At 46.2% G+C, this 13,463-nt stretch overlaps 1 protein-coding gene across 9 annotated transcripts in view; it reads right to left on the minus strand.

Annotated features, from left to right (window-relative positions):
• Cyth1 (cytohesin 1) overlaps positions 1 to 13,463 on the minus strand; it is an 84,447-nt gene that overhangs the window by 47,134 nt on the left and 23,850 nt on the right. For 2 of the 9 annotated variants that reach the window (NM_001378885.1, NM_001112700.2), the window contains exon 1: positions 1,346 to 1,428. The exons of 5 other annotated variants lie outside the window; for them this stretch is intronic. In NM_001378885.1, coding sequence (NP_001365814.1) covers positions 1,346 to 1,373 — 28 coding nt within the window. In that variant the 5' untranslated portion in view covers positions 1,374 to 1,428. Of the gene's footprint in view, positions 1 to 1,345; positions 1,485 to 13,463 lie in introns of those variants that run through there. 2 more of the 9 variants (XR_001779921.2, XM_011248805.3) reach the window with 2 other exon arrangements.

Below are 13,463 nucleotides of genomic sequence, written 5' to 3' on the forward strand. Positions count from 1 at the left end.
TCTTAAGAATCTTTGTTAGCAGTGGCCGAAAGGCTCCTTCCCTTGTCACAAGTAGGAAGCACTAGGAGGGGCTGGGAATTGAGGCAGTGGCCTTCAGTGTTGTTCATTCAAAGCAGAGCTGAGCTGATCCCTCAAGCCCTAAAGCTCTGACTGAAGGCCCTACCCCGGGCCTATCACCCCAGCCCTGGATTTAGGTATGTACCCACACTCTGGGCAAATGACTCCTATACCACACTTCCTACCTGGGTGTGTAGCTGGATGGGGAACTAGCAGCCAGTAACCATGAAGATGTGGCACTACTGGCCTGGCCATGCAGTCTCACTCTGATTAGTCTAACATTTTATTCTGTGTCCTCCTCTGTACTCAAAACTGTTCCCCTTGGAGCTCAATACCTGAGCTAATGTGGACTCGTCCTTCAGAAACAAAAGCTCCCAATAGGCAGCTCACCCCAGCATAGTGGCAGCCTCTATTATCATTCCCCTCTTTGAAGGCAAAGGTACTACAACACAGATGGCACAGCCTTCTCACTCAGGGGATTTGCCCAGGGTGAGCTCTCTAGCCAAGTGTGTGCTCAGTAAGCCAGGAGAGGGAAGTGAAAGGGACAGCCAGATGTCCTCTGACGCATGGCCTCATCTCCTAGGTTTACTCTTGTACCCACACTGGCTGCAGCTGGACAGACACTTGCCCTTTGTTGCCTCAGGGCTGAAACACTGCAGTGCAGCCAAGCCAGGCACAGCAGGAGACTGCCCAGAGTCTCCTGATCACAGCTCCACTGTTCCCCGACCTGTGGGAGGGCAGTTGAGGGAAGTGCAACAGAGGCCAGGAGACTTCGTCTTCACCCAGCCGAGAAAGAGGAAGCCTCTACTTTGCCTACACTTCATTTAAGAAAAGCAAGAACTGTTGATGCCGAACCTAGTCTGCATAACCCAGTGGGTGTCTTTATTTCCCAGCCCAGCTTCACTGTGGTACACAGTTCTGAGAGCTGTGGCCCATCTGCTCCTCAGATAGTCAACAAGCAGAAGGCTGCATGCTACCAAGAACATCTACTGTTTCACACAGAGCTCAAGGGAAAGCCGAGGTTGGGAGAAGCCTGGGTGATTATCGTTAGAATCTTGTATTTATTCACTCTCTTGCCTTCACACACACACACACACACACACACACACACACACACACACACACACACACCCTAGAATCTTATTTACTCAGCACACTGCAGCTCAAAGATCTTCTGAAAGGAACAGGATAAAAACTATACTCCGACTGTGCCCGGGTCCAAAGAGATCCCCAGAATTCCACCCCAGCCACCTCGGGCACCTGGGTCCAATCTGGGGCTGGGACTCACCATCCTCCCCTTCTTCTTTAAGAACCATTGTTTGACTTCTCAGGACAGGACAGGCTGGCAGGGCTTGGCCACGAAGGAGAACTGGTAACTCACTCAGCACAGTACCCAGAGCAGTTTCCTGGGCTGTGGTTGGGTGGAGCTGGAAACACCTACGGGGAAACAGTCCAGCCACTAGGACAGCTCAGAACTGCTTCTGGACTACCAGAGGAAGGGCTAGTGGCACAGGGACCAATTAGCCCACTGCAGCCTCTGTCACCACCCAGTTCCCAGGTCAAGCTCAGGCACCTTCTAGCATGTTAAACAGCACTGAGTCATCTCGCCAGCTCAGCGGTGGGCCCACCCCGTTTTCCCTCACCCAAGCAAGGATGCAGCAGCTGCTTCTTTCTGCCTCACTTCCTCAGTCTTCCCAGGTCATCTCCCAGCTAGAAAGCTGCACATCACCATCCGCAGACAACGACAAGACAGTGGCCACCACAGTGCGCTATCCAGCCCCAGCTACAAGCACAAGGCCGTGGATGAGAAAGCAATGACCACTCTCCCAGTCCACACGAGGTCGGTTTCAACCCCTTTGGGACTTCTGTACTTTTAACACATACATAACTGCACGCTTATGAGGGTCTACCCGATAATTCCATATACACAATGTTTAGCTCCAAAATTAGGGGAGTGATGTATTTCCTTGTCCTTCAATGTGTATGGAAAACTGCCAAGTCTTCTCATCATAAACTGTAGGGTTGGCAAGATGGTTCAGTGGTAGAGTTTGACCCCCAAGAATGCATGTGAAGGTGGAAGGAGACAACCCTACTTCCACAAGTGTCTTCCACCACACTCCCATGCACAAACCCCTCACCTCAGCACAATAAATACATACATGTAAATAATAGTACTAACAGTAATAATAAAAAATCAGGAAGCCAGGTGTGATGGTGCATGCCAGCACTTGGAAAATAGAGGCAGTTAGATCTCTGAGTTCAAGGCCAGCCTGTGCTATGAGGAAGTTCCAGAACAGCCAGGGCCACACAGAGAAATCTTGCCTTGAAAAACCTAAGTAAGTAATAATAAACCAGGCCATCCAGATAGTTTCCCAGGTAAAGTGCTTGATATACAAGGCTGCCTTGGTCTTTAAGGAGCCGCCACAGTATCTGCAGTAATGCCACACTACGTACCTGTGTCCTCAGGGCTTTCTTCTGGCATCATCCCCTATGATCAACATCCCCAATGATCGAATGGTACCGAGCATTTTAAATACTTTGGTCATTTTTGTTGCCAGGCTTTGTGGTTTTTTTGTTTTTTTGGTTGCTTGAGACAGAGCCTTGCCTTATAGGCCAGACTAGCCTTGAACTCACGATGCCCTTACCTAAGCTTTGTGAAGTGCTAGAATTACATACAGGCCTAACGCATGCCCAGTGCATCTGTGGCTATTTGTATTGCTTCTTTCAAGCTCTATTTCAATCTCCTGCTCTCTGTTCTTCCGTTGTCTCTACATCTGTTTTAGATAGCCTCATGTAGTCTAAGCTGGTCTCAAACTCCCTGCATAGCTGGAGATGACCTCACTTCTCATCTTCCTGCGTCACCTCCCAAGTTCTAAGATGCAGAAATTAATTAGGTTTCTTCTATGTGGCTCCTTGTACATTGGATATTATATTCTACACAGCTTACATATTTTTCTCAAAAGTTTTTTAGTTTGATAAATTGCACAGGTCTGTTTTTGCCTTTGTTTGGGGCTCCTAGCCACAGTATCGTTATCTATAACATCTTACAGTGCTGCCCTACGTTTTCTATTAGTTTTGTATTTTTTATTCTTATTCAGGTCTTTGGTCATCTGGAGTTGACTGTTTATGATGGAGAGAAGGGTCGGGTTTCATTCTTTCATATGTGAGCACCTAGTTTCTCTGGCACCAACACTGGTATTTTTGTTCAGTCAGTTGGTTGCAGCTATGTGACTTCTGGGTTCCTACTTGTGCTTCGGTTCCTGTGTGACAACATCCACTGTGTGGGCTGCTGCTGCTGCCCTGTAGTGTGTGCTGACACCAGGTGTGGATGCCCACACCCTCCAGCAGTGCTCATCCGCTCAGGATTACAATGGTCATTGTGGACTTTGTGGGAATTTGTGTTCCTGTGTGTAAAGGGCACTGTTGTTTGATCTACATTTATTCCTAATCCTGCATTGTCACAAGCAACACTAATATAAAACTAGAGTAAATTGCTCCCAAGGAAGACAAGCTCAAAGTGGTCTATTGCCTGAGTTTACCAACTGGTCATCTGCCACCCTGAACACTGTGCCAGGTTGCTCAGCCTTGCTCAAGGATTCTGGAGGACATCAGCCCCGGCTATTCTTTCTGATGGTGGCCACAGTGAAGCTGCACACTGCACTGGGTAGTGTCCCCTTCCTGGTTTCTGATGCAGCACATCAAGATGTTCTTTTCTGCATATTTTTGATGCTGCTTATGAGACACATTCACAGATGAAAGTAGAGAACAGTAGCAGGCAATCTGATCCTGCCCAGTGACAACCACTGAGGGTGGTATGGGTTTGGTCTGGCTTCTTCTGCATGCAATGTACGTTATATTATATGTGTCTTTCATGCCACACACATATATGTATACACACTACAACGTTAGTAACTTTTTGCATTCCGTTTATAAACACTTCATTTTTACTTTGTGTGTATTTGCAAGTGTGTGTATTTACAGGTGTATTCACAGGTATATGCATCAAGTATTTCCTCAGTTGCCCCCCCCCCTTTCTCTCCTCTATCTATCTTGGAGACAGGATCTCTCTACATAGTTCTGGCTGTCTTGGAACTAACTCTGTAGACTAGGCTGGCCTCGAACTCACAGAAATCTGCCTGCCTCTGCCTCCCAAGTGCTGGCACTAAGGGTGTGTGCTACCATGCCCAGTTCTTCACCTGATTTTTGGGAGTGGGTTTCTCAGTTGGAGATCATTCAGCTAGACTTGCTGGCCAGAAAGCCCCTGGAACCCTCCTGTCTCCACCTCCTCCAGCAATGGAATTACACATCCGACTTTTACAGGGGAGTGGGGATGGGACTCAGAGTGTCATGTTTATATGACACTTTACCAGTTGATCCATCCCCTAGCCTGATTTTCTCCGGCACTATAAAGGGTGTCATGTGTTTTCACTGCTCACAGCCTGTAACTTTGAAGCAGGGTCCAGTCTCAGGGCCCTGTGCACATGCTCAGCACTCAGCTCTAGTTCTCCCCAACTCTCTTACAAGAAGACTTGCTTGATCCAGAAAAGCTTCCCTGTGTTCCTGGAGTGGACTGTGAGGCTCCTTAGCAAGCTGTCGGTAACAATACAAGTAATACCATGACATCACTGGGTGGTGTCCTAGTTTCATTTCTGTTAATGTGACAAATGCCCTGGTTAAATACAACTCTGGGGAGAACGGGTTTGTTTGGCTTAAAATTCCAGGACACAGTCCTTCAATGCAGGGCAACCAAGGCAGGAGCTTTAAGCAGTGAGTCACAGTCAAAAACTGAGAGAAATGAGTATACCCATGCCGTCTGCTTACTTAGTTTGTCTTAGTTAGCTTTAGGGCCCAGCCCATGAAATGGTGAGCTCACAGTGGTCTATGAACTCTTACATCAATCAACAGCCAACCAAGGAATCCCCACAGACATGCCCAGAGGCCAGTATGATCTAGCAAGTTCTCAATTCACTCCCTTCCCAGATGACTGTACTTGTGTCGGGTTGACAGTTAAATCTAGGCAGTACTGGTGGCTTTCACTAAGTCTGCTCTCTGTGCCTCGCTGCTGTGGCCTGCCTTGTCTTGTCCTGAAACCCTCTGTGGGGAGAGTGTCTTCCTCAACTTTTGCCCTTGAAGAATCCTGTATCAATGCACTCAGCTGCATTCAAAACCCGTCTAGTGATCCAAACCCCATCTCTACCTCTGGCATTAGATCTGATTCCCAGATGATCTTGACTCGGGAAGGACAGGTCACTCCTGTTTCTTATCTCCTGGCAGTGGGACAGTACGTGTCTGGATTCCTAGAGTTTGATGTGTCCAGCCCGGTCCACAATGAACTGCACTGACGGGTGGGGACATTCCCAGGACTGATCTCTGCACTGGCCTCACTGCCATCAAGGCTGCCTTTCCAGAAGCACGAGAGCACTTCTGTTCATGAGCTACTGTCCACACCTTGGGGGTTGTTTTCCTACTGACTGCCATCCTTCCTACTGGTTTGTAGAACTGAACAGACTATTTAAAACATGTAATGCAATCTGCAACTTATTTTTAACTCCAATTCTACCTTCGGTTTTACACATCTTTTTAAAAAACAATCAAACCTATAATCTTTCCTTTCTACCATTTCCCCCAATAATGGTCCCTGAGCACAGTGGATGTGGACTGCAGAGACATCAAGGACTAAAAGGACATAGTGTTTCCCCTGTGTGGGCTGAGGCAGACTCTGGGCCACTCTTGGACATGTGCTCTGGGGGTCTGAAGAGTATGGGACTCAGTGGGGAGCTAGAAGGACTATAAGGAGGGGGTTAGAGGGCAGAGGCCTTTGGAGGGCTGTTGGAGGCCTTGGGCTGTTTCAAGGACAGCAGTTTCTGTTCTGGGTGAGATGAATGTCCACGTTCTAGGCAGATCAGAGACACCTGTCTTCCTTTGTGACATACCACCCTGGGTGCGGGTAACCAGGGCAGATGCCATATGACCTGAGAAGCTGCTATGAGAGATGGGCAGCTAAGCAATAAAAGGCTCAAATACCTACTCTATTTATGTCTAAGGTAGTGCCAGGGCCTACTGATGCACTTCAAATGAGGCATGAAGAGTCAAGGCCTGAGAAGGTTAAAAATATGAACTCCATCTTCTGAGCACAGGCCACAGGTTGGCCCCACAGCTTCTGCTCCCCAGTCCTTTCCCTCGACCCCCATGAACCCTTACACCCCCACTTCTCAGGATCTCACAGCTTTATCCCTTGGGTACCTTTGATTCATATCCTCTGCAAATCAGGACTTCACAGCCCTGTCCTCCAGTCCCCGACTACAGCTCCTCAAAGCCCTGTCCATCAGTCCCTGGCTTTGGGCCTTCACAAATCTCACCTCCATAATTCAATAAACCATTCTTAGTATAATTCTCAAAAAAGTGATCAAGGGCTAGAGAGATGGTTCAGTGGTTAAGAGCACTGGCTGTTCTTCCAGAGGTCATGAGTTCAATTCCCAGCAACCACATGATGCTCACAACCATCTGTAATGGGATCTGATGCCCTCTTCTGGTGTGTCAGCAACATGCTCATGTATAAGAAAGAAAGAAAGAAAGAAAGAAAGAAAGAAAGAAAGAAAGAAAGGAAGAAAGGAAGAATCATAGTAGCTCATACAGCAGCCCTACTGGGCTAATCACGAGACTTCATGGCAATCCAGGGGACAGGCCTGAGTCCTAGCTTCTGTGAGCCCAAGCTGAAAAGCTGCCCTACAAACTGGAATGCAACAAACCCCCCTGACCATGTCACAATGCCTTCTGCTTGATTTCTGCTTCCTAAAGCTAGCGCAGCACTAACTCTGTTAACTAAAACAGGAATAAAGAAACCTGTTATAAGTCCCAAAGTACCATGTTTGACTCAGAGAAGAGTAACTAGATAATTATCATCCTTACTAGGCAAGGCATGTGGTGTACCCCAGTAATCCCAACACTCAGGATCCTGGGGTGGGGGAATCACGAGCTAGAGGCCCACCTGAACTATAGAGCAAGAGCATCCGTCTCAAAGGCTAAACATCAACATCCAGGGTCCTAGGCACAGGCCTGTAATCGTAACTACTTAAAAGGCTGAGGCAGAGGGCTACAAATTCAAGTCTAACTCCCATGCTACAAAGCATATTCAAGGCCAGGCTAAGCAACTTATCAGGACTCTACCTAAGCAGGACGTAGATCAGTGAAAGAACATTCATTCCTCTTGCTTTAGCTTACAAATTGGGGCTAAGAACTTGAAAGCTGGCAATATTAAGAGTTCCAGCATCCTAGCTGACTGTGGTAGTGCACATCTTCAATCCCAGCACTCAGGAGGCAGAGTCAAGTAGATCTCTATGAGTTCAAGGCCAGCCCAGTCTACACAGTGAGTTCTGAGGAATTAAGGCTGCATATTGAGACATTGCCTCAAAAGCAAATAAACTAAACTAAAATAAAATAAAATAAAATAAACAAAACCAAAAAATCCCTAGTTTACAGCATCTAGTTAACATAAACAGGACTATGCAGAACACTGGAATATATAAGCATCTCGCACACTAGGCACATCCATAGCCAGTGCCAAATGGAGTCTCCTAGAAAGGTCACGATGCACTTACCTGAATGGGAACTGCTAGGAAGTTCCCATGGACATTTGAAATAACAAAAGCAGACCAGGCTCAGAACAGTGCTTCAGATACTGTGGAGCGTCATAGGAGCTGAGGGAGACCCAACCAAGCGGAAGAAGACATACGCATATTCAAATCACATGTCATGCTGTTCCTCTGTGATTTTGTTTTTAAAATAAATTTTATTGTGCATATTTAAGGTGTACAACATAATGTTCTGGAAGACATGCAGGGCAAATTAGCACACCTGTCATGTCTGTACTTACTCTTGTGTTCCATGGCAGGAACACCGGCTTTACTCTTCCTCCATGGCCCCCAGCACAGCACACTGCTTAGCTGACGGGTCCAGACACATAAACATATTTAATCCTTTACTCCCACCCACCAGTAATGGGTAAGGTGAGAACATACAAAGATGGCTGACTTGCCATGACACTGGATGACATGACTATTTCTATGATATTCTGTGCTTCACTACCATGCTTACTCTCCAACTCTAGAGCACTTCCTGCCTGGTTCAGATGTTATAGCTTAGCTTTTCCACATGTCTACCCACCAAGTAAAATTACACATATATTTTTGATGAAACCACTACTTAGCATTTAAAAATGAATAAATGAGTTGGAGAGATGGCTCAGCCATTAAGGGCTAAGCTCACAACCAAAAATAAAAATAAATAAATATTGCCTATGGAATATGCTACAAATGAAATTAGCACAGTGGCACTAAGGGTCACTTTTTCCTGTCTTATGTCTGTCACTGATTAATTGTCAAATTCTACCACAGCATAAAACAGTACCAACAGGGTCAAGTGTACCAAGCACTGTGTTCAAAGGTGCCTTCCAGAGAAGAAGACTCCAGGACAGAGGAGGAGATATTGCTGAGACCCTAAAGCCTGCTCCTGTCCCCTTGACAAGCCTCTCTGGCACCTGGACACCCATGGGGTTCTCATGGCTGGCCAGAACAAGCGTGCATGAGGTAGAATTATAACACTTTTATTATCAAAATGAAGAGTCAACATTAACAAGTTGTCAAAACAAACACAGCCTAATGCATGCCTTTGACAATGTTATATGTTGCCTGTCCCGTCCCCCCACCCCCCCTTCTTCAGGTTCTTACTTGTCTAGGCTGGCTTTGAACTTGCAACCGAGGAAGTTCAATTCCTAAGTGTTAGGATTACAAGGGTGTGTCACCATGATATCTCTTGTCTTATTTTATTTTTTCTAAGAAGGGAAACTGACATTTGCAGGAAAAATGAAGACACAGAAAAGGTATAATGTTGTAAAACCAACAAAGATTGATCTTATTCCTTTGTTAAGAAAATCTAGTATCAGTGCCATCAAGTGTCCCAGAGTGAGCACGGTATGGCTCAGGTTCCCTGCCACAATGCTCTCAGAGAAGACCCACTGTCCTCCTGGAGTGCAGTGGTGTCTTAGCATTGAGAAGTCTCACAGCTAAAGCGACTCTCTGGAGGCAATGACATAAGGCCCAGTCGACCTCAGCCCAGAGCTGTTAGAATGTACATCTTGCATCTTCATTGACATGTTACTGATGCCAGGGAGACACTTTCCTCCACGGCAGAGAACACACAGTATGATCCACAGGGAGGAATGATAAAGCTAATGCTGAATCAATCTTCACAGCACACTTCAATGTGGCTACTGTAGCACCTTTAAATATCTTTTGAGTGAAGAGAACAAAAAATTTACTTTAATTAATTAACGAAAAAGTTTAAAAAATAAACTTAAAAAAAAAAAAAAACCCGCTTGTATCCGGAGACTGGTCTATGCTGCCCTCTGCTGGCTAAATGAATACACTGTTGCTCGCCATGGCTGTTAAGTTACCTTTGAAAGTGTGTTTGGTGCAACCCTAATGTAGGAAATACATTTTGTGATTATGTGGCAACTTTCAGCTTCACTCTCCCTTAGGGTTTTTCTTCCCTCTTGATGCTTTGAGACTGGAACTCACTTTGTAGTCTTGGATTGTCTCACATTCATTATGTAGACCTCTGCCTTCCAATGCTGGCACAGGCTTACACCACTATGCCAGCATCCCTCTGTCCAGCAAGCCTTCCCTTGCCCAGGGTAACTACAGTCAAGTGTGTACTGAATGCTCCGCTCAGATTTGGCCAACACTGCGGAACCTTTATGAGCCATTCTGTCTGGCACTTTGTCCCCAAGTGTTAAGTATGGGGTTTACTGAAGGACACAGGGTGGCAGCTGGAACAGATGACCACAAAGCAGCTAAGAACGGAGTTCTGAGGCTGAAGAACTCCAAGCTCAGAGGAAGAATAAAAAAAAATTCCCCCGTGGGAATAGTGGAGAAATTGGAGAAGGAAAGAAAAATGCCTTTTGAGAAAACCAAGAACTTGGTGGCATCGTCTGGCATTTACTTTAGAGGTGACCTAGAAATAACAAATGCTACACAGAAGTCACCATCTCAAAAGATATAACCTTTGGGGTGAGGAAGCCCCATCTGAGATGGAGGACAGTTTCAGACAGAGCTGCGCAGCACAGGAGTCCCCTCAAGAGCCAGCACGCCTGGCTCCTACTCCCACTCTCCTCGTTACTCCACTCTTTGAAAACAACTGTGTGCCCAGTCACACCAAAGCTCATTCTCTTCCCAGGCAAGGAACCTACTCCAGAGAGTGGACTACAAGAAGCAGGGATGGAGAAAAGGCAAACAGGAGTCCTATCAGGAAACTGATCCATCACACTGCCGGATGGTCTGGCAAGATCTGTTAGCTAAGAGACCAGAGCCTTCAGTCTTGAGAATCCACCCAGTGAAATTTAAATACATGGATGAGTTCGCAAAGTAATAGAGAGATATTTCTGCAGGACTACTTGATCTCTCTGAGCTATTTGACTGAGGCAGAATAGGCATTCTCTAGTCATCTCATCCTCACCATCATCATCTCTAATTCAAGATGAAGTATGCTTAGGGGTGAAGGAGGTGACAGCCATCTGCCCTGGCCCTTCTTTGAGCACCCTCCCACCTTGCTCTCCTCTGCACCTCACCCCTCCCACATACTCCCCCTGTACCTCACCCCTCCCACCATGCTCTCTCTTGTACCTCATCCCATGGTACCACATAGGAACAGTTTGCCTAAACTCTGAAACTCCTAAATGGCAGCTCCTTGCTACCAAAGCTTCACAGGCTAGCAGTGGTGGCCTTTAATTCCAGTACTCGGGCAAAGACGGGTGGATCTCTGTGAGTTTGAGGTCAGCCTGGTCTACAAAGCAAGCCCAGGACAGCCAGGGCTACACAGAGAAACCCTGTCTCAAAACAAAACAAAAAAAAACAAAAACAAAAACAAAAAACCCACAAAACAACAACAGCAGCAGCAACAATAAAACAAACCTTCATGGACAACAAGAAGTTTTCTGAGATGTGAAATGCCAGTCCAAAACAGACAAAAAACCAAAAAACCAACCTGCTATTAAATAAAGCAGACATTGCATAAGCAGCCTGAGTTGTCTTATAAACAATACTCACTGACAGCATGCCTTCCTGCTCTTCCTTCCTCCTGGTTGAAACTGCATAGGAATGTGTGATGACTGTACTTCTGTGGAAGCAGGGCAAGCACAGTGGATAAAACACAGAAGTAACAATCTGGGGCCCACTCACAGCCCAACAGGAAACCTCCATCCAGCCTTGACAATGGTCTCCAGGCCATTTTCTCTGAGTTCACCAAACACCCACATGGCTGCCCTGTGGGGAGGGTGGTATGCAGCAGACTAACAGCACGTTCTATGAGGTGTCATGGCACGAGGCTGTACCTCAGGCTCTAACCAAGGGTGCGTTCCACAGAGACTGTGTTTGAACAGAGAGCATTCTCCACCATCCGTCTGCTGCCAGGACCCGTGGGAATTGTGAGGTATTCAGAGCTGAGTTCCAGTTAACGGAAACAGCTCTTTAGTGTTCTCTGAACATTTCTGAATGGGCAGAAGAGGCGATGAGGTTTCCATGAACCATCTTATGTGACTACTGCCAGGAACTGTGAATGCAATGAGCTTACTCAGATGGTACACCTTCCATGTAAATGCCTTCTGCTCAAACCTCAGAATACCTCACCTATTTCATTTCTAAAAATGTAAATATTGTTCTTTGTCATCCTTTGTTAAGACAGGCTGTCTGTAATGCAGATGAGCCTCACCTCCCTACGTAACTGAGGATGACTTTGAACTCCTGACTCTCCTCTACCACCCACATGCTAGGACTACAGGCGCACACCACCAGAGGTTCCCACTACATTTAACTGGCAAGTCTCTTCAGTCACTTTCAGCCCACGGCGGTCCCTCAGCAGTCACTCCAGGTTTCAGGGCTTGACACCTGAGCAGCAGCTCATCAGTCCCTCAGCCTCCATCTGTCAGCTTCGGACTACACGGAGGTCACGCGATTAGATAAGAATAACACGTAAAATGAGGTCGCCTCTGGGTCAGAGGTATGTGGAGGCAACCAATCTTTTTGTCAGCATCGATGACCCTGAACACTGGATGAAGGAGAGTAAGGCGGGCTTCTGTGAGGCTACCTGTAACCGCACTCCAACCCCTAGACTAGTGTCTCACTGGGGGACTCCTGCTCCTCAGCATCTGCTTCTGAGTGGTAATCCCACTGCCAGTGTCCTCACGGTGGCTCAGCATTTCTAAACTCCACTGCTTTCTGCCATCACAGGATCTTCCAGGCTGGCTCATTTCGTGATTTGTCACATCAGGCCATGGCATCACTATCTTGCCAAGGACTGTGGAACCTTTTGAATGTAGATGGTATTTGGAAACCAAGACCAGGGTTCTTGGGTGCACTGAATGAACAGCTGTAGCTGTGAAGCTGCTCCAACACCTGCAGGAAGAGGCACTCACCACTCTCTCTCCGTCCCACTGGGTGACCCCAGGGGTGCCAAGCACACACGCGCCATGCTCTGTTGGCTGAGTTCTCATTGCTGGTGGTAGATGCTCTACATGGAGCCCGGACAGTGATCCTCTGGATCTATGTGCTACTCCACTGCCACTCTTAACTTTCTTCGTCAGGGCTTTTGCTCCACAAAGTTCATCTATCTATAGTCTAGTCTGTCAAACTAGTCTTTATGACTTCTGGGTTTAAAGGAGGGTGACTTAGGAGTTAGTGTTCCCAATAAAACTAAAATTATCACCAAATTTATGTCTGTCTGTCTGTCTGTCTGTCTTTAATCTAAACTCATTCATCTGCAGTTGATTAAAATATAAAACAACAAATGGATCTAAATTTCTCTCTGAATGGATAGTTAACTGTCATCAACATCTGTAGAAATGTCACCAGGATCCAAAACTCCCAGGAGCCAGCTGCCTGGGCCTGGGCTGGACAGAAGTCACCTGCTCTCTCCAGATGAGAATTTTCTCATCTAGAAAACATATTTTTATTCTTCACAGGTATGTGGTCCATGCCTGTAATTCTAGCTAAGGTAGGAGTGTCCTGAATTTGAGGACCTGGGCTATGTAGAGAAGGTTTGTGAAGCAAGAAAAGGAAGAAGAGGGAAGAAGGAGGGAGGAAGGGAAAGCAGATGATAGGCTATATTAATTTTAAGATTATACTTTATTTAACCAAATATAGCTGAAACAGCACTTCAACATGTAACCAATATAAAAATTATTACAGTATTTTGCATATGTATAAAGCATATATGTGTGTGTGTATATATATATATCTGTCACACAAAAAAGGGTACACCAGACTATCTCACCAGTTTAACTATATATTTTTTTGATATATCACATATGTATAGGTGGAAAAGTATTTAAAAAGCTGAATGTCTGTCTATTCTTG

Source organism: Mus musculus, chromosome 11 (genome assembly GCF_000001635.26).
Source record: "Mus musculus strain C57BL/6J chromosome 11, GRCm38.p6 C57BL/6J".
Classification (NCBI taxonomy): Eukaryota; Metazoa; Chordata; class Mammalia; order Rodentia; family Muridae; genus Mus; species Mus musculus.